Genomic DNA, 24488 nt, shown 5'->3' with positions numbered 1-24488 from the left:
ATCTAAGGATACCAATGGGGAGAACAATCTAAAGGAATTCCTGTTTGCTTAAACCATAAGCTCAATCAATCAATTGAGGAGGCCGATTTAGACGACTCTTTTTTGCTTATGGCAGACGCCACTGGTGACTTGCTTAAAGAAATCATTGACTTAGATATGCCATCAGTGAGAGTTCAAACTAAGGGTAAGGAAGGGGGAAGTCTATCGGAGGGGGCTTTAAGTGGCCCACCATTAGAATATAGAGATAGTATTATGTTGGGAAAACAACAAGGGGATAAACAAGAAACCTATATTAGTCCAGTATTAGAGACATCCAAGACTTGCATACATAAGAAGATAGCATCTACCCAAACTGATAAGGAAAGACACAATCGATTTAAAACAATAGATAGTGCCACTGAATCAGATCCCATAACATCGGATAGGCCTATTGTAGATAAGGATAAACAGGAAAAATCATGTTTGGATAGGGAGGATAGATGAGGTTCTCTTCTACTACTCCTATCTAACCTACACATTAGTTTGAATTTGGCCTTGAAAACCCTGGGAGAGTCCCAAGAGATGCTCAGCGGTACCATGGTGGGCCAACAAGCCGCCTTCAATCAATTAACTACACGTTTGGCATTTTTGGAGGGCCTTGTGGAAGGTAAGACTGATAAGGATCATAACATGCCCTACCTCATCAGATAGAGGGATAGTGGACCAATAATTCCCTACACAAGGAGGTAAAACATTACAAAATAATAACCATGGAAAGGATTTGATTTGTCCAGACAGTCCTTCGGTTTTATTGGATGCTATTGTAAAAGGAACAGGGGAATATAATAAAGAACAGGATATAGAAAATCTTAGTGCTCAGGAGAATGAGAGGGGAATGTCCAAGGAGGGGGAATGTTTGAATATAAGTAGTGAAGATGCTATAATTATTCAACAAACCCCCACTAAAAAGGGGCAAAAATGTAAACAAAAGACAAAACATATGGAGAAAAATGTAATAGATCCGATATCGGAAACGGGTAGAACAACGGAGTCCAATGAGGTATGTCCTGTTAATAGCTCTAACTATGACATCAATGAGGTATCCCAATCTCCTGTGTATAGACGTAAAAAGACAAAAAGACAAGTTAGGATGCTCAAAAAAACTAAAAATATGCCCAACACGAAAATTAAAGGCAGAAATTCTAATCTTAAAGCAATTAGGAATATTTCTATCCAAAAAGAGATTGATGATAGCGGGGTAGCTAAGGGCTTAAATAGGGAAGAAGGCCAGGTGCAGGGGGGAGTTAGTAATAGAGGGCCTCCAATGAGGGGGAAAACAACGTTAACCCTAATATAGAAGAGAGCAATTTATTGAGAATTAGGCAAGATCGTCCACAAACTAAGCAAACCAAGATGACAGCTTTTGGTAAGATAATTAGCACCAAACATGCTAGAACATCAATAGGTACGCAACAAACTATTTCTCCTCCCATTGCCCAAGTAATGGCACTGATACTATATTCCAATATGCCCTCCTATAATGGACCGATTGATGTGGTCGAGTGTGGGAGTGGTTCTACCCTTAATAATGTGGGGGTAAGTCCCCTAGATACGCAGATTTCTAAAACTCAAGATTCTAAGGGAAATGCATTAGCAAAATTCTCTGTAGATAATACTAAGATCCAATCGACTTTGGCCCAGACACTTCCTAGGATCCATACAAGTAAGATTTTGGGTTGGATTAATAATAATAATAAAATTGACCCCCAGGAAAATTTAAATAGAACACATCTTTTAAATTTGTTGAAAAAAAATGTCTTTATTGCGGGCTATAACAACAGATGATATAGACGTTATTTCATTACCTGATTATAACAACCATCGAATGGTAAGTTGTTTTCATTTAGTGATGGTTGCAGATATGGTACGTACCCAAGAAAAAAATCTTAATTCTTTGGGCTATGATCTAATCACACTAGCAGACGATAAAGAGGCTGACAATTTCCTTCAATATAAGGAACCAAGTAACTCCCAAATAGAACAAATCACCCATCTGGATAATAAAAAAGTAGAACATTTAGATCCAGGATTGGCCCTAATTTCCAGTTTTGTAAATAGTGGTAAGGATTGGTCATGGGTGCAACCAGTGCTTAAAACTTTAGAGACCCTTAGACAAGGCAATGGATGTTCCTATGTCAATATTGATGTCATTTCCTGGAACTCATGCAGGGGAGCTCATCTAAACACGTTTTTGACTAAAGGGGAAAATTATACCTGCCCCCGTATATATTTTTTCCAGGAAACTATGATGTTGTCTGATATGTATATAGAAGGTTTTTATACCTTCTCCTCAATAGCATCGAGGGGGCTTACCGGGCGGCCAAGTGGTGGTCTGATTATTGCTGTGGATCGTAATCTGGGGTTTCATGGCTCAGTGATTTTTAAGAGTGAGTGGCTTCTAGGCATTGTCTTATCGTCAGAGAATAGCGTAGATCCTATCCTCCTGTTGAATATATATTGGAATCCACTAAAGGTGCCCATATATACAGTGGAGGATTCTCTTGGAGGGATGCTGGGGGGTTGGTTTGAGAAGGGGTATGGTAATCGTATTATTATAGGAGGTGATTTCAATTCGGCCTGTGCTGAGGGAGCCATGTTAAATTAAAGAGGGGTTATCCCTAAAATACTTCATACTAACCTCAAGAGAGGTATATGGTGGGATAGATTCCTTGACCATTGGGACCTGGGACTCTTAGATCATGCCTTGGATTGGAATTTACCCAAATATACCTAGAAAAGAGGAAGTAACAGTTCCAGAATTTACTTTTTTTATGTATCCAATAGCTGGAAACAGGCTTGTGGAAAATTGACACTCATGGGGGTAGAGTTGGGTGAGCACATCCCCCTGTGCTTTTCCTTATCGCTTTTAGGTTTTGGTACACACATTAATCCTATGTCGATGGGCGCAAATGTCTCAAATAACAGGAAAAAGGATTGTATGGAATAAGAAAATTATTAAGAAATGTAATACTTTGGTGTTAGAAAACTTAACCCTAGAGTCTCACAGAATTAGTGGGGAAGAGTATCCCTTATTAGGGGGATTTCACTACAACAATATTATATGGTCATGTGTCTACAAAATCAATAGGATAGGTGATATGGAGAAGCTGAAATTTAGGGAGAAGATTAGTGATCCTAGAGTCCAAAGATCCAAGTGTATCAAAAATAGGGAACTAAAGATTCTGAAGAAACTATCCATCTCTTTTGCTGAGTTACAGCTCAGGAAGAAAAAAATTATCATGAAACACAAAAATGTGATCAAGCCCCTGAAAATTGATCATCATCTTGATGTTCATCAGTTGATGATGCACAATCTCTGTAAGGGCAGAGAGGTTACATTTTGGGCTACTATTAATAACATGTTGAGGCCGACTAAAGACCAACTTGATTGCCCTATCCAAGCAGAGGTATGGTGCTCTTATTAAAAGAAAAAGTTTGCATTGCCTTCTGCCCTCTCTAGGGAACAGGACATGGATTTAGGTCCTCCAGAGGTGGGCGATTGTCCGTGGGATTTTGAGGACATTATGTGGGCTATCAATAAATTCAAACCATCCAGAGCACCAGGCCCTGATGGTATTCTTCCTTTTGTAATAAAGACAGCACCTGAAATGTGGGCTAAACTGTTGAAACCCATATTTGATGATATTTTTAAAAACCATACCATTCCGAAATCCTGGACCCAAAGTATTATTGTACCCATATTCAAAAAAGGAGATGTTCTCAACCCCCAGAACTATAGACCCATAGCACTTTTAGATGCAGCTAGTAAGATCTTTGGCATTCTTCTCTTAAGGAATCTTAATAAAGTGATTAGAAGAAATGCCTGCTTTAGTAAATTTCAGGTGGGCTTCAGAGATGGTTTAGGAACAGATTTAAATGGGAACATTCTGGCCCATCTGAGAGATACTGTCCATCATACTAACATGGGTGAAGTTTTTATGGCATCCTTGGATCTTTCCAATGCCTTTGACGGAGTTATCAGAACTAGATTGTGGACTAAAATGTTAGGAATTAATTTTCCCTGTAAGATTGTCCAACTCCTGGCTTTGTTGCATAACAATACCTCGGTCGATGTGGAGGACATGTGGCAGGGCCCTTCCATTGCGCCGGTTAGGTTGGGGAGCTTGGCTATTGAGTGGATGGCCTTTGCTGATGATTTTATTCTCTTTGATCGTTCTCCTCGTGGCCTGCGTAGAAAGATGGATATTTTCTATCAGTACGCGATAGCAAACAACCTTTCCCCGAATGCATCCAAATCTCGAACGATTGTGTTTACCAAGAAAAGAACCAATAAGTCCTATATTTGGAAGATGGGAGATGAACAGGTGGAACAGGTCCAGGCAATAACATATTTAGGTTATAACTTTACTAACAAATCTACTTTGAAGATGTGGAAAATGAGCCTGGAAGAGAAAATGTCAAAACTAAAGGGACAAATGAAATTTTTGAAGATCAGGGTATGTAAATTTTCACTCCTACCGATACGACGTTTCTATCTTGCAAAATGTGAGCCGATCCTTTTGTATGGTTTGGATATCTGCACCTATGATATGAGCACATGGCTGAATGTGGTTCAGGGGAAAATGTGGAAAGAACTACTGGGCCTATCTATGGCAGTCCCCAATGCCATTATTCAACATGAGTTTTGTCTTATTTCACTCAAAGCAAGATATTTATGGAGGCAGCTATCCTTCTATAGAAAGATAAATGATCCAGCCGTAAACACCCTCTATGAGCTGTTGAATAGGGTTGTTAAATCCGGGTCAGTAAAATCCATCAGAAAGTTTGATGATAAAATGAATTGTTTATTAGATAGTCTAGGTTTTTGCCTAGAAGATTTGGAAGAGCGACCCGGATTAGTCAAGAGACCTCTATTTAAGGCAGATTGGATTGATACAGTAAACAGTATAGAGTCCTACTCCTCATATAAGGAGTATGCTAACTTTGTTCATGCAAGGGAATGTATTCCTCTCTACTTACAAAGATTCCCGTGTGATAAGGCGAGATTAACATATATGCGCTTTAGATTTAACCAGATGCCGACTTTAGAAAGGATTCAGCACTGGGGACATAAAGAAGAGGTGCTTAATCAAAATCGTATTAGTCTAACGTGTCGCTTCTGTGAAGAAATTAACATGTTAGAAACTTTAAAGCACCTTGTTAGTTTTTGTACTCATTTTTAGCCCAAACAAGCACTCTATCTTAAAGATAGATTTAATAGAGATCTTGAGATGTCTAGCCATTTGTTTTGGAGTCGTTGTATGTGGGGAGTAAATGTTTCTTTAATCCTAGCATTGAATCCATTGCTTCAAAATATAATGGAGGAATTGGAAACTAAGAATCTAATATGCAAAAATGCACAAAGTAAATAGAGAACAATATTAATTAAGGGCTGAGAGAGGATTTTATTTAAATTTTTTAGGAATACTTGTGTACTTATGTGATTTTCTGTATGAAATCTCTTTTTATCGATTAGTCCAGAATTGTATATGTTGTATTATAAATTAATGAAATGTATATTTGTATTGTGTATGAAATGTTGCATAAGGTTTTATGTAAACCAAAAATGCAACAATAAAAATAAAAAAAACATTCAAAAAGCAGGGCTAAATAACGAACAGCATTGTGAATGTTAACCTTTTGGCTGATTTATATTTAGACTATCAAATTTTACTTTTCATTAATCAATAATTTTAAAGGTCTGGTTTTAAAGAAATGTTTATGTAATTACTGAAATGTTATTACTCCAATGTAGTACTACAATGTATGTAATTATTATTCTGTCATTAATTATTGTTATTTGTTGTGTGTTAAAGTGCTTAAGGCTTGTCTAATAGCTAAATGCACAATAAAGGGGAATAAATAAAGAAATTAGCCGAATCAAACAAAGGTTTCTTAGTTCTCCATCCAATTCTTCTGTTTTTCAGTCCCCATCCATAGGCCCTCCTCAATAGCCAAATCAGACCCCCCTTATTATTTTGCCCCACCTCTATTAGCCAGTCCAGCCCCTCCAAATTAGCCCTGATCCATCCCACACTTGTTACCACCAACAGATCTCCTGTCTGATATACTCAAACCAGCCCCCCACCCATTAGCCCACATTCATTAGCCCATCAAACTCCTTCATTAGTTCTAATTGGCCCCCTCTTCCATGAGCCCCTCCAATGATCCCTCTATTTCAGAACCCATCATTGTTCGATAGCCCCATTAAACTCCCCCCTGCTTAGAAGCCCATCCCATCCCTGCTTGTTTTCTAGCCCCATCACATCCCTTACCCTTATTTGTTAGCCCTGTCCCATACCCCTTGTCTATTAGCCCCATCCGACCCCCCCTTGTTCATTAGCCCCATCCCACCCCCTTGTTTGTTAGCCCATTCCCATCCCCCTTGTTTGTTAGCACCATCCCATGCCCCCCTTGTTTATTAGCACCATCATTACCCATTAACCCCTTACTCGTTTTCCCCATCCGTTCGCAGCATGAAGGCTGCAGTGACACAACCCAACCCATAAATATGGAGGCGCGACATACTGTGTGTCAGGATTCCCACACCGTGGCCTGCAGACGAAAGAGGATGGCAGTCAAATCCCACTGCAGGTAAGTGAGAGGGCATGGGGGAAACCCCCCCTGAAAGGTACTTGGAGAGGCATGAGAAACGAAAGACAGATTGCAGGTATAGGCTTCTCAGCCTGGAATCAGCAAGGTTGGTCTTTAGTTCCCAGCCTTTACTTTACTTTATTGCATTTATGACGTGCACAATAGACCCGAAGGCATGATGGCGCAGACAGAGCAGACAACATAAAAAATAAACAACAATAAACATAGAAAATGAGGTACAAAACGTCTATGAACGGACAGATCCTAATATCATCTGATACAAATTGGTCAGTTTCTTAAAATGAGATTAATTCAAAACAATGTTCAGACTGGATTATGGTGGTGAGACAGGTTTGTTAGTTTGTGCAGGAATAAGGGAAAACTGCTAATGGCACAACCCACAATAACACAGTCCGTATTGTCTAAACTGCACCAGTTCTCAATATGGCATCTCCGAAGGATTATGAGATCCTGCGATCTGATGCAATAAGGTGCAACCTTCAGGTTAAGCCAACCTAAAATGTTTCTAAGGGCCTCCCTTGATTCAAATTGTCCTGATTTCTTAACATTGGTGAGGATTATATTTCGGGGGTCCATAGCAAAACTCCTAAAATTAGGATCTGTGATTTTTTTCATGTCTGATTTCCTAAGACATGGATCCAAATGAGGAAGGGAATCAAATAGTACAGCGGGCTTAATAAGGGGAGCAGTGCCCACTGATAGGCCTTCGATCTCCGAGCAATGGGCAGGGACAGTTAGATTCTTCTAAGCAGCTGGATTCAAGTGGGCAAAATGGACCAAATCTGTTTGACATTCCTGATGCTGATCCTGCTGACAAGGTGATAACGTTTGAGAGGATTTATCCATTCTATTCACCTCTAAGCTTTGGGGCTTCTGCAGGATTAACAAGGATGTAAGTTTCAGTGTTCGGTCAACAGATGACAGCCAAAGGTGTAGATCCTCAGAGTTTTGGCAGGATGCTAGGTCCTGCAACAACTGTGCCTTTTGAGTCACCCAGTTATCAGGTACCACCTCCCCGTTAGGATTTTCTAATCACTTGTGCCCCATATAATCCATAGTATCAGCTGTTTGAGTGTACCTCTGGTTAAATGTGCCCCCCCCCCCCACCGGAGACTAGATTCAGCTCTGGTGCTTCATATGGTACATACATAGGGAATAGTAAAGGAGAGATTTCCACCCCAACCCTATTTCTAGTGGCATGATTCAGGTTTTTGTTGATAATCATCATATAAAATAGAATATGCTGTTCTGCCTGAAGCTTCTGTCTCCGTTTTATGCCTTCCCATCCTGCCACATATCCCCCATGGTCACCATGCCTGTCGGTTCCCACTTCCCCGATAGTCCTCCTCATTTGCTTATCCACTCCTTCCAGTGCCAGTAGCGGTATCTGAAGGGAGCACAGGTGCGAGTTCTCCATTAGCTCGCAGGATCTTCGCCACATCTTCCCCCCAGGTCTAGTAATCTACTTCCTCTCTCCCGTTGCAATTTTGATAACCACATCCATTCGTTCAGGAAATAAGGGGTGCATTCGGCCCTCAACAGTTTGGATTCTGGTGTGGGAACTGATAGCCACCTTGCCACCTACTGGAGTTGGCTAGCTACGTAGTATACCTCAAAGTTGGGCAATCTGATACCCCCTTGTTCATACGGGTTCTGTAATTTCCATAACGCTATCCTGTTTCTGGAGTTATGGCATATAACCCCCCTGCATATGCTCTGTACCTTAGTGACCAATCGTTTGGGTATCATATATGGTATTTTCACAAAGTAGTGTAACAACCTGGGCAGTACTACCATCTTTAACAGTGCCACTCTACCCATCATTGTTAAGGGTCGCTTGGCCCAAAATGTTATGCTCTTTTTAATTTGACACTGCTCTTTCGGTATTCTGCTTGTGTTCAAATTCAGTGTTTTGGTATACATCTATTCCCAAATATCTGAACATCTCCGTTTCCCATCTTATCTGCAGTACCAGTTCCATAACCTCCAAAATATATTGTAGGTTCTCCTCGAGGTACCTCAGGTACAGCAACATGTCATCAGCATACATCGATATCAGATGTTGCACACCCTTAGTGCTGATACCTACTTTTCCATATTGCTGCCTCAAGTACGCTGCCAGTGGTTCAAGTGCCAAAATAAAAGCATCGGGGAAAACAGACATCCCTGTCTGGTACCTCTGCTGCCCAACTGCCACTGGTCTGATTTGGTTGTTCCCGTTCTGACTTGAGCTAGCAGTTTGTCATATAGTAATTGGACCCACTTTAAATATGCAGGCCCAATACCATATTCCTCTAGTACAGAAGCCAAGGCCACTTGACCGTGTCAAAGGCTTTTACCGCATCTAGCAAGATTATTGCCGCCTCCTGGGAACGTCCCTGTGTCTGTTCTATAACGTGATGGAGTCTCCTCAAGTTGTCAGATATGCTTCTGCATGGGCCATTCCCCGTTTGGTCAGAGTTTATAAGTTTGTTTATGACTGGTTTCAACCTATTCGCTATCACTGCTATGAGTATCTTACTATCTTGGTTGAGCATTGAGAGTGGTCTATAGGACCCACATTTTGTGTCCGGTTTATTGGTTTTAAGGAGCGGAATGATGATCGCTTCTCGTAGGGACACAGGCAATGTGCTCTTGTTAAACGCTCCGTTCCACATTGCCAGCAGCAGGAGGAGTAATTCAGCCCTATAAGCTTTATAAAACTCACTCTGGAGTCCATCTGCCCCTGGGGCCTTATTAGTAGGCAGTAACTATCACTTGTTCTAGCTCTTCCAACGTTATTGGGGCCTGTAGGCTCTTTCTCTCTGCCGCCCCAAGCTTTGGGAGATTAATCTCTGTTAATGCTCCTTGTATGTCTATTTCTTCGCCATCTGCAATATCTGCATATAGTTTCTTATAGTATTCAAAAAAACATTAATTCACTCCTTCCTGGGTATCCTGTGTCTGTCCATCTACCCCTGGCATTGCTCTAATTGTTTGTCTAGGGGTCTCGGTTTTATATAACCAAGCTAGCAACCGGCCCGGTTTGTCTCCTTCTGCATTTTGCCTCTCCCCATATGTTTTATAATTTAAGTTACATAGCCTCTCCCAGTGGTTCCTGCATTCTTGCTGTAGTCAATATATGATCTTGGCCTCTTCAGGGGACCCTGTGCGCAGTTGCATCATTGTTTCTAAATCCTTCTCTGAGTTATGTAAGTCCCGTATTATGCCACCTTGCAGCCCCTTCGATTTCAATATCGCCTACACCCTCACCCCCACTTTAAACGCCTCCCACAGTGTCCCCACCGATTCTACTCTGCCGGTATTATGTTAAAAATACTCTTTTATCCCATTCTTCAGGTCTTCTCTAAACACTGTGTCTTTCATAGTGTCGGCCCTGAGTCTCCATGTCGGGATTCTCGCCCTGGGAGGTAAGTTCTGCCATGTTACTATCAGTGGTGCGTGGTCCGAGAGGACCATAGCCTTATATTCTGTACGTGTCACTTCTTGTGTTAACCCCTGCCCGATAAAGATATAATCTAATCTAATATACAAATTCTGTAGGGCAGAATAATGTGAGTATTCCTTCTCCTGTGGGTGGTGCGTTCGCCACACATCCACCAATTGAAAATCATGTAACAAGGCACTCAGAGCCTTCGCTGCTGGTGCCTGGCTTCCGGCCTTCCCATCCGACCTATCTAGCCTCGGGTCCAAGGTGCAATTGAAGTCCCCTCCCCATATGACTGCCCCATCCATATATGATCTTCTTAGTATATAAGTTCCTAATATAGCCTGTAGTGTCTTGATTAGGGGCATAAACGTTGATGATGCTCACTTCTGTATTTTCCACCATCCCTTTTATTAACACCATTCTGCCATCATTATCTATAGTAGACTGCAGTATCTTAAATGGGACGTGTGGTGCTACCAATGTTATGACTCCTCTGGCATACACCGAGTATGTCGCTCCCAGGGTTGTCTCTTTCCATTTTTTGTTACCACCCCCTGCTTCTCCTTGGTCAGATGAGTTTCCTGGAGCAGTGCAATGTCTATTTTCTGTCTCCTCAGGTACATCATGACCTTGTTCCATTTAATGTAGCTATTTAACCCCCTCACATTCCAGGTCACTATCTTCAGGTCTCCAATCCTATCCATTTCCTACCCCTCCCATCTCCGCCCCCGCCCTACTCCTCTTACTTCGTGGCTTGCGTTTGTAGGCTTGCTCCCTTTTAACTCCCCAAACTCCCACCCCTTCCCGCCTTTAAACACCCCAAATTTGCCTCCACCCACCACCCTACCCATCCCCAACTGTGCCACCCCAACTGTATAACTTCCCTGACCCCCTCTTTCCCCCTATTTGAACTAACCCAGCTCCCACCCCAACTCCCTCCCCAACCGTTACCCAAATCCATCCCTAGATCTCAGGCTACCCCGCATCTAGCCCCTTTCCCGGTCATACTGATACTCGGAGATCAGCAGGGGGATACCGTACTACCCGTATCTCGACTAAACCACCAATGGCAGGTGATAGTGTGTCTCTTGGTGCAGCTTATCTGAAGTGGCACTTGTGTCTCCTGCATTAAGCTAACAGTATGTTGCTCAGTTTACATCTCTCCCCGTCCTTGTGTAACCTCTCCCACTAATCTCGTTATATGCTGTGTTATATTCAAGTCCCAAAGTCAATTTCCTATACAACATTACAGCTAGAGAAACCACAGGTTCACTTATCCGTTTTGCTCTCTGTCTGGTCATCCGCTCCTGCTGGACAGTTCTGTGCGTCCAACTACTCTGTCACGTCCTCAGGAGTCTCGAAAAATAGGGCCTTGTTCTTACGAAACACCTTCAGTTTTGCAAGGTAAATCAGCATGTATTTGTCGCCCGCTTCGCGTAGCCTCCTTTTGATCGTCACATAATTTAGTCGCTGTCTCTGTACCAAGAAGGTGTAATTTGGGTACGCTGTGATGGTCGCAGATGCTGTTTATTGTTCCCCCTTTTCGAAAGTGCTCCAGGATCTTCTCTGTCTTTGTAATTCAGTATCTTGGCGATGATTGGCCGTGGGGGGCTCCCAGTGGTGGCTTCCTAACCAGGGCTCTGTGCGCTCTCTCCACTGCGAACCCCTGGGTGAGCACGCCTCCCTTGATTTCCTGTGACAGCATGGTCTCGACATAGTTAGTCAGGTCCGATCCTTCTTCTCCCTCCGGGAACCCCACAATTCGTACGTTATTCCTGCACGCACGCTCTTCTGCTTCTTCCGCCCAGTTCTCTAGGTTGCGCACTTGTTGTAGTGTATGAGCTTCTTTGGCATTCGCCGTGCAGGTGGCTGTTAGCCTTCACATCTGTTTCCAGTCCGCCTGTACGTTCTGCCAGCGCCCTCACATCCTGCTGCAGCAAATTGACGTCCACACTTACGGCGTCTATCTTAAATTCCAGCGAGGTCTTTAGTTCAGCCATAGCGGTGTCAAGCTTGTTCTCCCATGATGCCTTCAAGTCTGCGATCGCTTCCAGGATCTGTTGCTCATTTCGTGCCGGGGTCACTTCGCCCTCCGGGTTCTGTCCCTTGTTTTTAACAACCTCCGTTGTTTGTGGCGATTTGGCAAACTCCTCAATTGTTGGCTGCTTCCCCCTAACTTTAGTCAGTTTAGAGGCCATGTCAATTCCGGGAGTGGTCTCTCCGCTCTGGATGGCCAAATTCGTTTTGCCCCGGTGCAACACGGTGCCCAGCTTCACCCTGCAACCCTAGCCTATGGCGGGCTATTGACTGTGCGGTGCATAGTATGGGAGTTTCGTACTTTGTTTCCCATCAATTACTTTTGCGCCTCTGTTTCCCTTTAACATCTGAAATACTGGTCTTAATCACCAGTTATGGGTTCATATGCTGCGCACCATTGTTCAGCTTGAGGTGTTGTCAGGCTTGTTGTCCATCGGCTGTGCCTTTGTGTCTAATATTGCCACTGGATAAACACTGCCCGCGGTCCTAACACGAATGCCTGTAAAGTCCTTGTTGCCCAAGCCCCCATGCGGGTGTCTTCCTGGGTTCCACCTTGTATTCGTTGCGGTCTCAGGAACGAGTAATCTCGTGGTGTTGTTCCTTCCTTCTATGTCTTCTCCAATGCTAATGCAGTCACGAGCACCTGTATGTATCCGGCCCTCCCCCTCTGGTATATGCGCCTCTGCATATGCGGCTCCTCCGCTCTTGAAGGGGAACGAATATCCAATCTGCTGCAATGTATCCCAGGGAGCGGGTCGTTCTACAATATCTCTGGTTACTGTAGCTGCGCACACCGTCCGTGTCTGCTCCCTCGCGCCCCCTGGGCCACCTCCAGCTACTGTTATGAGGCTGTGGCATGCATGTTATGTCACGTTGTGCCGTCAATCTGTCTGCGTCTCATTACAGTCTTGTAAGACCCCATGCATTCACCATGCCATGTTGTTGCTCCTCACCATGCCGTCATCTACCGCTTCTAGTGACACGGCCAGCCTGAACCCTGCAAGCAGGGACCCCGCACACTCAGCTGTTCATTTCCCGACATGCCGTTAACCTTTGCTGCTCCGAATCAGCTCCAGCTGAATGCTTGTGTCACCGGTACTGCGCGGGCTGCCTTGTCCATTCAGGGGTTGTGACGGCCCTCATATATATATACATGTCCAGAGGAGTACGTGGGTGTTTCCATTAACTTTACCACTGCAATACCCTGGTTTACCCGTGAACACTGCTATGTGCTGTTTCATTATGCTCTCATTCAGCCCTCCGGGCTAATCCTTTGTTTTCATGGGGACGCCATCTTGTTGTCTCGTCTGTGATTTTTCCGCTTCTCTTCATATACGGATATCTGCATATTCACCTCGATTTTCCTTCAGCCAATGTCATCATTGTGGGCAGTGCCTATTCCCACAACCTTCATGCAATTTCCATTCAAATCGCTCCAGTTTCTGCCTATGTTCAGCCAAGGATCATGTAGGATCGGCAGGAGACCTGATGAGACATGACTTATCAGATGGCCTCGTAGCCACACCCCCCAAATACTCATTCTTCTTTGCCTTTTGTACTGCAGGAAAGTGCCAGACAAGGTACCAATTACGGATGAGCCTGCTGCAGATTTTAAGGGAGCTATGCGGGTCAGGTATTCAGGTGTTTCGCCCTGGCCGTGCCCTGCGCTTCAATCTTTTATTTGGTCTCAATACCTTTATGCATAGCTCCATAGCTCTCAAATTTTACCACACATGTAGATAACTATATTAACACTGTATATATTTTATTGTATTGTTGATATTAGTGCCACAAAAACTGTATTGTTGCATTATTGTAAATTATGTAATGTGCATATTTCTGTAACTCTGTAAGCTTCGCATATTCTTTCTGTTGCGCCCAGTTACCTCTTGGTCTGGCGCGCATTACAAATAAATAAACAAACAAACCATTTGTGTTGCAAAGGCGGGTGAAATTACCCGATTTTGTTTTTGGCGGGTGAGACGCCCATTGGAATGAATGGGTGTGCAGGAGACTTAGCAGGTGAGTCAGCCCTTTACAAGGCGGTGACACCCACCAAAAGCGTGAGTTGAGAGCTATAATAGCGCTCCACTTTTCATGGCCATTGGGCGGGTGAAAACACCCGATTTTGCATTTGGCAGGTGAATGCCCATTGATTCCTATGTGTGTGTGGGGAGCTTGGTGGGTGAGAGAGCTGCCTAAGTGGCAGGTGACACCGGCCAAAAGCGTGTCAGTTGAGAGGTATGTATATGAGCAAATAAGTGACATTATTACAACAGCGGTTCCGCTTTCCCAGGAAGTGGCAGGAACTGCCAACTTCACCACGGTCAATGTTCGGATGGCACCTTGAATTTCTCAGGCCCCTCACCCGCTGTGCTCGTATCGCTTCAGCTCTTCTCCGGTTAAAGCGCATGAACACTCAGTAAAAGAAAATTACTAAAACTCCGCTGTGTAGCATACTACCGAAAAATGCGTACACAGGCCACGGACTTAGCGTGCACCTACGTTTTGAGGAGGCGTTACTAAGGTCCTTTTCTCGGATGGGAACTAGACATTACCCAATGTTTAGGGGCGCGGATCTGCTCAGCTGGCGACTTCCGGGGGCGGGTGTTCGTGACGTTCGAGCTCCATTTTTGAATTGAGTCCCTGTTTGGCGGCGAATTTGAAGAAAAGTATCGCAGTTGTATTGCATATTTATTTGGGCACAATGACCGGTGAGTAACCAGCTGATGTACACGAGTTCTATAGGTAATTATGACAGAGTCGAAATTGTGATAGAGTTGGCTTTCTGGGGGTGAATGAGTGTGCGCTTCGTGAAGCAGATTTGTAGAGACAGAGGTGGGTTTGTCAAAGGCGGATGCTCGCTCTACTGAGGGAGACATGTCAAGAGGCAGCAGGAACACGCGTTACTGAGGGAAATAACAAATGCATGGGCCCCCTCGGTCTCCTATGTCTTCAACTGGTACAGCATTACAACGATCACAAATATCCTCCCCAATACTACTCCTTTGCCTGCACCCCTATTTTCTCCCAAAAGGAGTCTTACAACATTGTGTGGATAGAAGGCTACAACAATTGTATTTGTTAGGAGTTAACGTAAAAGGTGATCTCGGACAACTGAGTCTCGGGGTGCTTCGTGGAGCTGGTGTCCCGACTTTGCCCTGCAACCGAAAAAAATGGATTCTTTGTGGATGGCTTTTATGTATATGTGTTCCAGAGAGCTTCCATGTATGGAGGCTCTGGAACCTGTGGCGTCATTGAGGCGGTTCAGAAGGATACCCCAGCCTGCTGCTGCGGTCCCCAAGTTAATAAAACCAATTAACTTACCTCTGTGTCCTTGAGGTTATTTACAACATTTCAGTGACAAGTGTGCACCTGGGGACTGCGACGTGCATTTCAGCCCTGAGCGGGAGGAGCAGTATCATTGAGCATCTGGATGGGAAGCTTGGTAGGAGAGGCCAACGGCAGCGCACCACCACCCCAAAACACCATACGGCACTGTGATGCCATCTCGATGGAGAAAGGCATTTCGCCTGAATGGAGTGCCGACCCCTATTCATTGCACACGTGTCACCGAGGCCACCCAGCAACAAGGAAGGGTTGCCTAGGCAACAAGCATGCGTGCAGGGTTACTAGCCAGATTTCTTCCAAAGCCTCTTTCCAATAACAGTCTCTTACTGCAGAGAGTCTGTCGTAACAAAGTCTCAAAGTTCGATTGGGACCATGGGTCTCTCTCTTGAGGCTGAGAGCTCCCCCCTTTTTATCACAATATTCACAGTTGGTCTCCCTCGTTCAGTCTCTGACCATGGATCTCCCTCATTCAGGCTTGGATCCTCGTGATATGGATCTACGTCTGATCCTCTTGATATCAAAACCGAAGACTTTCGAATGTGTGATGGGCTTTGCTTAAACCGTCGCAGGAGCACTTTGATTAACTTCACACACTTATTCTCATCAATCTTATACTATCGTTTCTCTTGGTAGGATACCTTACAGAGACTTTTGAATGAGCACATCCATGATGCCGCACCTCTCTGTCAACAGTATTGTATCTTTCTTTCTCAAGTTCAAACGTTCATCAGCAGTTTAGCTTTACCCACGTCTATCATCACACGTGTTTAACAGTGTTTGTTCCAGCGCTCATTATACAATGTTGCCGCTTGCAACCTTGTTCAACATAGACCAGTCTTGCATTGTCTCCCCAACTCACCGGCTGTGTTGCTCTTTTAGGCACTTCTTTGTCCTTGGAGCCAAGGACGACACCACAGCGGTTGCTGCTGATTCTCCCTGCCTCGGTCAGATATGCGGGAAGGCCTTCGGTATCTCCAACACAATGCAGGATTCTTTAGTCTGGTTTTCTGGCCTTATACTTTCACCTTAGAAAGTTTCTTAAAAGTAAGGGCGCGTGGCCTAAAAGGTCATGGGTAATTGCCTTTTTACGACCCATTCTTGCTTTGCCACCTTTCTCCCCTTCGTCAGCTGTCGACTTGAAACTGCTGTACCTTTGTGTGCTTTGCCTCGCTCAGGGTGTGCTTTCATGCTCCGCCTTTTATCCGTGTGGGGAAGTCTAATGTAAGGAAATACCAAAATAGGTGAAACCCCTAGTATACTGACTATTTAGAGCAACGTAAGGAATAATGGTATTTACATTTTAAAGGTGCGGGGGAGGAACTGAGATCCTGGCACAAGACCTCTACAAATATCAACAAAAGAGGAGAAGATTCAAGCTTTGAAACCTCCCGTCCCCTGCACACTATAGGGTGTGTTGGATAATCCAACTACTATATCCTCTAGGAACTAAATTCTTTGTGAGTAATTGAGTAGTATTCAAACACAAGAAGTTTCAAACACAAAGTTTTTTTGAAAAGCACATAAGTGCATATATTGTTATTTTTAAATAGAAACTTTTGGGTACAAAGACAAAAGCAAAAGAAATCTCAGTACATTTGCAAAAAACAAGTCAAGAATGAGGGAGTGTTCACAGTAGTCTGTTTCTGGGTGGCGACGCGTTTTGAGGCAGGACGCCTCTTCTTCATAGGCCTCAACAGACTCTAGACAAAATATTTAACCCTCCCGTCCCCTATAGTGTGCAGGGGACGGGAGGGTTCAAAGCTTGAATCTTCTCCTCTTTTGAAGTCTAATGGAAGTCGGGTGTGAGTGATCATCAGTAATTGCCAGACCATGGTAGCGGGACAAGTCAGATACACTGCTTGGGTGTGAGTCTGTTTTCTCCCAGAGTGGGCTGTCCACGTGAAAGTGCTGGGAAAGGGGAGGGGAGTAAGGTTCCCACTTATTCTACCTGGTAGTATTGGGTAAAGGTGTTGCAGGGATACCGCATCTCGCCATCCAGTGTCCCGCTCCCCGAAGACCCCTCACCCAGGTGATCCTCTCGCACTGGTCCGCCCCCAGGAACTGGATCCAAAAGCGATGGCCGTGTCCTGGCCACCTGGATGACAGACTCCTCCACTAGCAGGTGAAACACCTTCTGGTTTCAAACATCCCTTCTGAACCCTTTTCCCTCTGAATGGGGTGGTGATTAGGCCGATCTGGGCTGATAGCGCCTCTGCTAAGTGCGGAAGCCTCCTATGTCTCCCGCAGTTCTGCATGGGCATATGTAGAATTCTGGTTGATAATTGTACGTTTGGGGTCTAAAACAAGCATTGTTAAATCCGGTAGGTCTGCCTTTTGTTTTTTTGATGAACGTGCTCTCATTTTTGAGAGGTGAGGATGCATGAGTGTTTGCATACTTTCGTGACTTTTACTGGCTGTATGCTTGATTGCTTGTGTGGATGGGTTGTGTGAGGTTGTTAATGAGTATGTGGGTGGTACTGCTGGGGGCTTGTGATTGTGTTAATGGGACGTTTATTGGATTGTTGGGTCTCTGGTCATTTGCATGAAGTGTTGAGCTGTCTGATGGGTTGGTTAGTTTGTATTCATGTGGCTAGTGAATGAGTGTCTGAGCCTGTGTGTGAGAATGGGAGTTTGCTGAGCTCTTGTGTTTCACAATTCCACTGTCAGAAGGTTATGTTTTGTTACGTTTATATTTGTATAGTGTTGACTGCCATTTTTATTTGACTTCAAATTAATTTAGTGAGACCATAGTCTGAACCGACTTGAAATAAAAAAACATTGCGTCTTGCAAATAGTATTAATAATTTTTAGCAACTATTTAATTAGCAGTGATGAATAATGTAGTGTCATTTTTAATGGCTAAAAAAATGACTGTTGTTGAGCTTTTATGTCGCCCCAAATAACCACTGTTGTGGTCTCGGTGTGCCTTGTCTTGTCTGATGCATTGTGTCCCGTCCAGGGTTTTCACGTCCCATCTGTGAAAGAAAGGGGAAATTTAGAGGGAGGGGTTGGAAGGGAAGAGAGGAGCAGTGTGATATATCTGGGTGGACAGTGTGTCAAAAAGTGCTGGGCATGTTATGTAAGGCCTTATGTAAATGTTGTATTATGATTAGTTTTAATTGTCCACAAAAAGCATGAATGCAGATGTTCGTAGCTATCCCCAAGTAAAAGTGTTACATTGTATGTGCAGGTCCCAAGATGTTCTCAAGCAGACCATGTAGGTAAGATAGCTTATGTCCCATGGATGTGCCTTACATTTTCCAGAGGACAAAACTCTATAATCTTATTTCTGGGACTGCTGACCCCAAGTACCTGCGATGGTCTTGTCATATCAGTATGTGTAAAAACTAAAATGCTAGGAAGGGCAGCAGAGATACTATATTTTTTATAATTTTGAAGAGTGCTTAAGTGTGGTGTGTTATTTCAGTCAATATTTTTCATGCAACTGTGCTGTGTTATATGGGCACATTGCTAAAGGTTGAAGAGGCTAGTATATAATCGTATTACATATTGGGTATTTAAGGGTTCTAGGATTTATTATAAACGAAACGCTAGTTCAATAAATATATTTTGAATGCTACTGTGTTCTATTGTGTCTGGCCTGATGATCAACAATTGTACATCAGCAAATCAAGGAAAAGTTTTAATATTTGCAAGAAATTACATTTCTTTTTCAAAGCCCCTGAAGAAGCCCGTTATAAAGCGAAACATGTGTTGGTCCAAGTTGCCATTATTCATAATGGAATTCATTGAACACATTAGAATTTTTAATTTTTTAATTTTGAGAATTGTTACTTTTAGATTATCAGGCCAGCTATTGCGCATAAAGCACTATAGTATCAATAGGCTTTTAATCCTAATGGCAGTTGGGGCTCTGCAAAATGTTCAACATGCAATTACATGCACATTTGTCAGTATGCCACATGCATTAAATGTACTTCCTCTTTTCAGGTCCTGATTAATGGTGACCAAACCTATTGTATTGAATTTTTATTTGTTTCTATAGCGCCTTACGACATGACGCTTTACGATAATTAAGGAATTGATACAATAGAGAAAAAATGGAACAAGAGAATATCAATAAAGCAAGAAATTCATTGATGAATTATAATAAAGTAAGAAAATGAAAGTCTGGCAACATGAAAACAATTGCAGGTCAAAAAACCAGCCACCCCAAGCACCAGAAAAAATGTAAGGTGGGGGGTGGCTTTTTTGAAACCTAAAGAATGTAAAAAGATGTCAATATGGACAAAACACTAGACAGCGACCCGGGGACAACGTCAGCTGGGAACATGGCACCCATCTAATTGAAAGGCCACATAACTATGATATTTGCAAATCAATGCAATACAACCATATTTTAGTGTGGTTCTTTATACCAGTGTTTTTTTTCTCCTAAGCTGTGACTATTCAATGTACCATTCTCAGAAGGAATTACCTCTCATAGTGAGAGCGTTAAAAAACGGTCTTGGTTAAGTGATCATTGTATTGATTGTACAGTTTTCAGTGTTTTCACCAGAAGGAAATGTAATCGGAAGAAGGCACAAACGCTTCCCCTATAGTCTGGCAGAACTTTCATGGACGCCATCACAAGTGTGGTTTGCCGTAATATGGTACCTCATCTTGTGGATGTGTGATGGCCTTGAGGGATTTCATGATTCACCGAGGCCTGTTTTTCTTTTTTTACCATTCTCAGACTTATATGTTTATCTCATCCATTTTAAATTTAGGACTACAAATCCAAGAGTTCCAAGAAAAATCGACTATGTGGCTTTCTCACACATGGATTTGGGAAACATGAGAGCTCTGGTATTTGAGCGTATAAGCCTAGATTATTTACTGTAATCTACATGACGCAAGATCTCCTTGTTCCAATGCTCGGTCACTAAGGTCTCTGCACCTCCACTATGGGTGTCACGGTATTAGTTTTAGGACGGTACAAAAACCTTCTTGCCAAATGACGGTATATCATGGTTATCGCGGTATAGCAGGTGGAGTTAACTAATCTTAACAAATATTTTCTAAAAGGTCATAAATTGTCAGATTTATCATCACAAACAAAACCAGGAACCCAGGGCCAGAATTGGGCTTTTCAACATACTTTCCACTGAAATGCCACCCCTTGCTTCCACCAAACACAAAAACACGTGTGGAGAGGAGGAGGGGCAGGGGGGGGGGAGGCACTGCTGCGACTAGCAAAGCAAACTGAATAGCTTTTCTTAAGTGGTCATTTCGGCTTTTAGCCCCCCCACTGGCTACTGGTGAAGATGAGCATGTTGCCATCTTGATAACCTGCATGCCACAGATCAATGGAGCCTGATGGTAGTATACGCTTGTGCGCATACACACACACACCCGCACTCTCTTTACGTTACAGCCTTTAGTTTACTTGTGGGCCAAAAGGTGTTCAGTAATCATGGACATGTTACACTTTGGTATGGCAGCAGGGAATACCCACAGAGATGAGTAAATTTCGCACTGTGACTTATTATATGTAAATTCAATGATGGAACCAGGGAAATCCCCCATTGTCATATGTTTAGAAAACATTATCCATTATAAATATATAAACCCCAAACCGCCAACCCAAAGTAAACCCTTTTCCTTCTTAGCACTGTATTCATTCTTCCTATTGCTAACATATTGATTTTGTGTCAGGCACGTGTGGTTTATGGAATGGCATTAAAAACTGCTCCAACTGAAACTACTTGCCAGACGGCACATCCAACAGTGCAAGACCAAGACTGCGCAGCACTTGCTTACTGCAGCCTTTGCCAATCAGATTGAAAAGCACACTTAACGGTATGAACGGTATACCGGTATAAACAATGTGACGGTTATTATTGTTCAATTAAGTGGTTCACGGTATCTTTAACGGTATACCGTAATACCGTTACATCCCTAACCTCCTCCAATACTATATAATTCAATGTTTTTAATAGTGGCCGATAAACCCTTTACCTGGCTCATAGGAATGAAATTCAAGTCGCCTCCTCATGAATATATATATGCAAGAAGATCTGACTAACCAATGAGGCGACAAGGAATAAAGAAACTGACAAAGTAGTACTTTCCCTGAATTCTCCTCTGAACTTTCTATCAAAATTTCCAACTATACGTTCTGCCATTAAATATTGGATGGCTTTGCACTCTCTGATGCTAAACTCTACCAAAACAGAGGTGCTCTCCTTCCCAGCCAAAAACACTAATCTCTTCCTCTGCCTATCCAATTCCCACCTGACACTCTCCCCATCTCTTCTTCTTCAGCTAGAAACCTCTGCACCATCTATGACCCTTCTCACACCTTCTCTACTTTCATCTCCAAAAATGGAACAGCAGCTCACCCCAACTTCCTAAGTATTGGGAAAATCGGGCATCTCAGTCCTTTCAACACTGCCATCATCTCTTTACCACTCTTGTCTTCTCTGAATTGGACTACTGTGCCAGCATCCTCTTGAGTCTCCCCGACTATGCTATCAGTCCTGTCGTCAATATCATTTACTTTGCTACGATGGCCCTCTTTGAACTCTCTCACTTCACACCTACTTCCTCGTACAGTCACCAGGCTGGATGGTTGACGATGCAAGAAAACGGGGCCAGCTTTAAATTGCTTGTCCTGGTTCACAAATATATCCACGGTAAGCCACCACTGTATCTATCCAAATCTACAAATCTTCCCCCAGACATCCGAGAAACAGTCCACACGGATTTGTTCAAAACCAAACTAAAAGCCTACCTCCTCCCCTCCAAGTTACCCTCTTCACGTACCTCTCATCTGCCATATAGCTAACATTTTTCCCTCGTCTCTGTCCCTCACTTTCTCCGTCTCCACTCTAGCATTTCACCCATCGTGGTCATATCATGAGCACAGCTAGCCGTACCGCCTACCTGCACCTTAAAATGTCCAATGTTGGTTGTCCTTAATCTACGTATGTCCACTTATGTATTGTCCCTGGTGACTGTTCCGTTTACTCCCCACCACAACCTTGTCAGAATGTCCCTCAATCTTAGACAGTTGTAAGAAACTTGCTGCTTCCTGTCAAATCTGACTTTTATCTATTGTTCTTTTGTGATCAAAAGAGCATTGTTCCACCTGTATATAAATAAAAAGTGCCTTAGTGGTTGCTATAGAGTTTTATTAAATGATAAACCAAACCTATCTATCCCTAACTCTAAGGGGATTACCTACCTAAACTAAAGCAAATCGAGTGCTCGTCAGGAAGTCTGTGTGAGTCAAAACAAAAAGAAAAGGCACCGTCCCGGTCACAAAAGCTCTTACTTTATCCCTGTCACTACAACAAAACGCCATTCAGTGCATTTTTTTTACTGTTGGTCCAGGAGAATGACTGCCTTCTGCTGGATGTAAAGCATCCAAATGCCTCTCTCGTTGTTCAAAGCAAAGGTTCCATAAAAGTTCTGGTTCCTCTGTAAACGTAACAGAAAATACAATCACAAAGTTCTTGTGGGGCTAGGCGAATGACGGTTCCCCAATGTCTTTGAATGTTCTTGATAAGGTCTGTAGCTCCCTTTATGGAGGATTGCACAATCTCTAGGTTTTGCACAATTCTTGATCTGCCACCACTGGTACGATGAAGCTGTTCCCCGGAGTCCGTCCCTCCCTCTCCAGCAACACTTTTTGTGGAACTGGACTGGGAACTGTATCACAAAATGGTTTACGGTTGTCTCTTTCTTTATGGTTTACAGTCTCAAAGCATTTTCTATTTTCCTAGCTTTTCAAGCACAAATAAAATTACAACAATATTGGTTTTCTTATCTGGAGCAAGGGACGGTTAAGGTTATGAACTGAAAAGACTGGACTCTTGGCAGGATCTCGTGTTGACCAATCAGAAATGTGTACAGACTTATGACAGAAGATGATTGGGGTTTGGCTTGATGGACCAGTCCTGGATGATCCTGGGGTTGGCCCAGGAGGACCTATGTCTCTCAACAATTGCCCCCCTCAACTCTACTCTTGTTGATGATTGTCCAGGGGACCTGTGGTTCAAGGGGTGTCCGGTTTCCAGAGCAGTACAGACAAACTTTAATCACAACAGCCAAGGTGAGGGTTAGCTTTTTACTGTTAATCTTTGTGCATGTTCAGCAAACAGTCCTTTACGCCCTCCTTCTATTACTAATGTCCTCTGAGGATCTCTTGGGTTTCCCATGGCCCTCTCCCAGACTTTAATTTGGTGTCTGGGAATTTTCACCGGTTCTGGCTGGGTTTTCGTGATGGTCATTTGCCTTTTGCCACTCGTGGGGATTCGCTTTGTGGGCCCTGTACAGCTGGCTATCGGGAAGCAGACCCGTGGCTCGACTTCCTTCCGTGTATATGGCGTCCAGGCACTACCTCACAGGGTATGTAATAATAAAAGGGTACCTGGTGCTGATCTATGGTCCTCCAGGTGAGTATACACCCGGAGCTGCAGACAGGAGCTTTGACTATCTCAAGTGCATCGGAAAAGTGTTCCGTCCAGCAGCATTAAGAGCACTGATGCATTAGGAAGGTATCCTGAATTGACGGGACCACAACACCCATACATTTACCTTTTGTCTCATCCTGAAGACCTGGACATCGGCTACTAAAGACTGGGACCCTTCACTTATCAACACATATGAGGCCAGACGGATTAATAGCTAGCTGCACTCCCAAGAATCGGGGATTTATCCTACTATATCAACACAGCCTCCACAAATACTAGAGATCACAGGGCTCACCCTATCCATTCAAGATACAACACACAGTTGTTAGTTGATCTCCGTCCTGATTAAGGTTGGCTAAGACTATCTGGGCAAAGGATCAACTGCCCTTATTGAACTACAACCGAAACACGTGTCGACACATATATCTCCTGTAAATAATACAGAGACACATCTGCAGCGCAAATGAGTCTAAGTTCTAATTTGTTGTATATTATGTTATGGTGACAATAGACACCATTGTTGGGGATGTTTGACAGAATTAATCTGTATGTATGAGATGAGTATGATTGATGGGGAGAAGTTGTGAGCTTTTTTA

The 24488-nt window shown here is 43.4% G+C and overlaps 1 protein-coding gene across 2 annotated transcripts in view; it reads left to right on the top strand.

The window, feature by feature from the left end:
* The first annotated feature begins 14700 nt into the window (after nucleotides 1-14700).
* NCAPG (non-SMC condensin I complex subunit G) overlaps nucleotides 14701-24488 on the top strand; it is an 859779-nt gene continuing 849991 nt past the window's right edge. Inside the window, exon 1 of one of the 2 annotated variants that reach the window (XM_069631905.1) lies at nucleotides 14701-14835. In XM_069631905.1, coding sequence (XP_069488006.1) covers nucleotides 14829-14835 — 7 coding nt within the window. In that variant the 5' untranslated portion in view covers nucleotides 14701-14828. The remainder of the gene's footprint in view (nucleotides 14836-24488) is intronic. The other variant, XM_069631906.1, reaches the window with a different exon arrangement.

This window comes from Ambystoma mexicanum, chromosome 6q (assembly GCF_040938575.1).
Source record: "Ambystoma mexicanum isolate Mex_15411 chromosome 6q, UKY_AmexF1_1, whole genome shotgun sequence".
NCBI classification, from domain to species: domain Eukaryota; kingdom Metazoa; phylum Chordata; class Amphibia; order Caudata; family Ambystomatidae; genus Ambystoma; species Ambystoma mexicanum.
The sequence above is the reverse complement of the archived record's forward strand: the minus strand, read 5'-3'. Positions and strand labels throughout refer to the sequence as shown.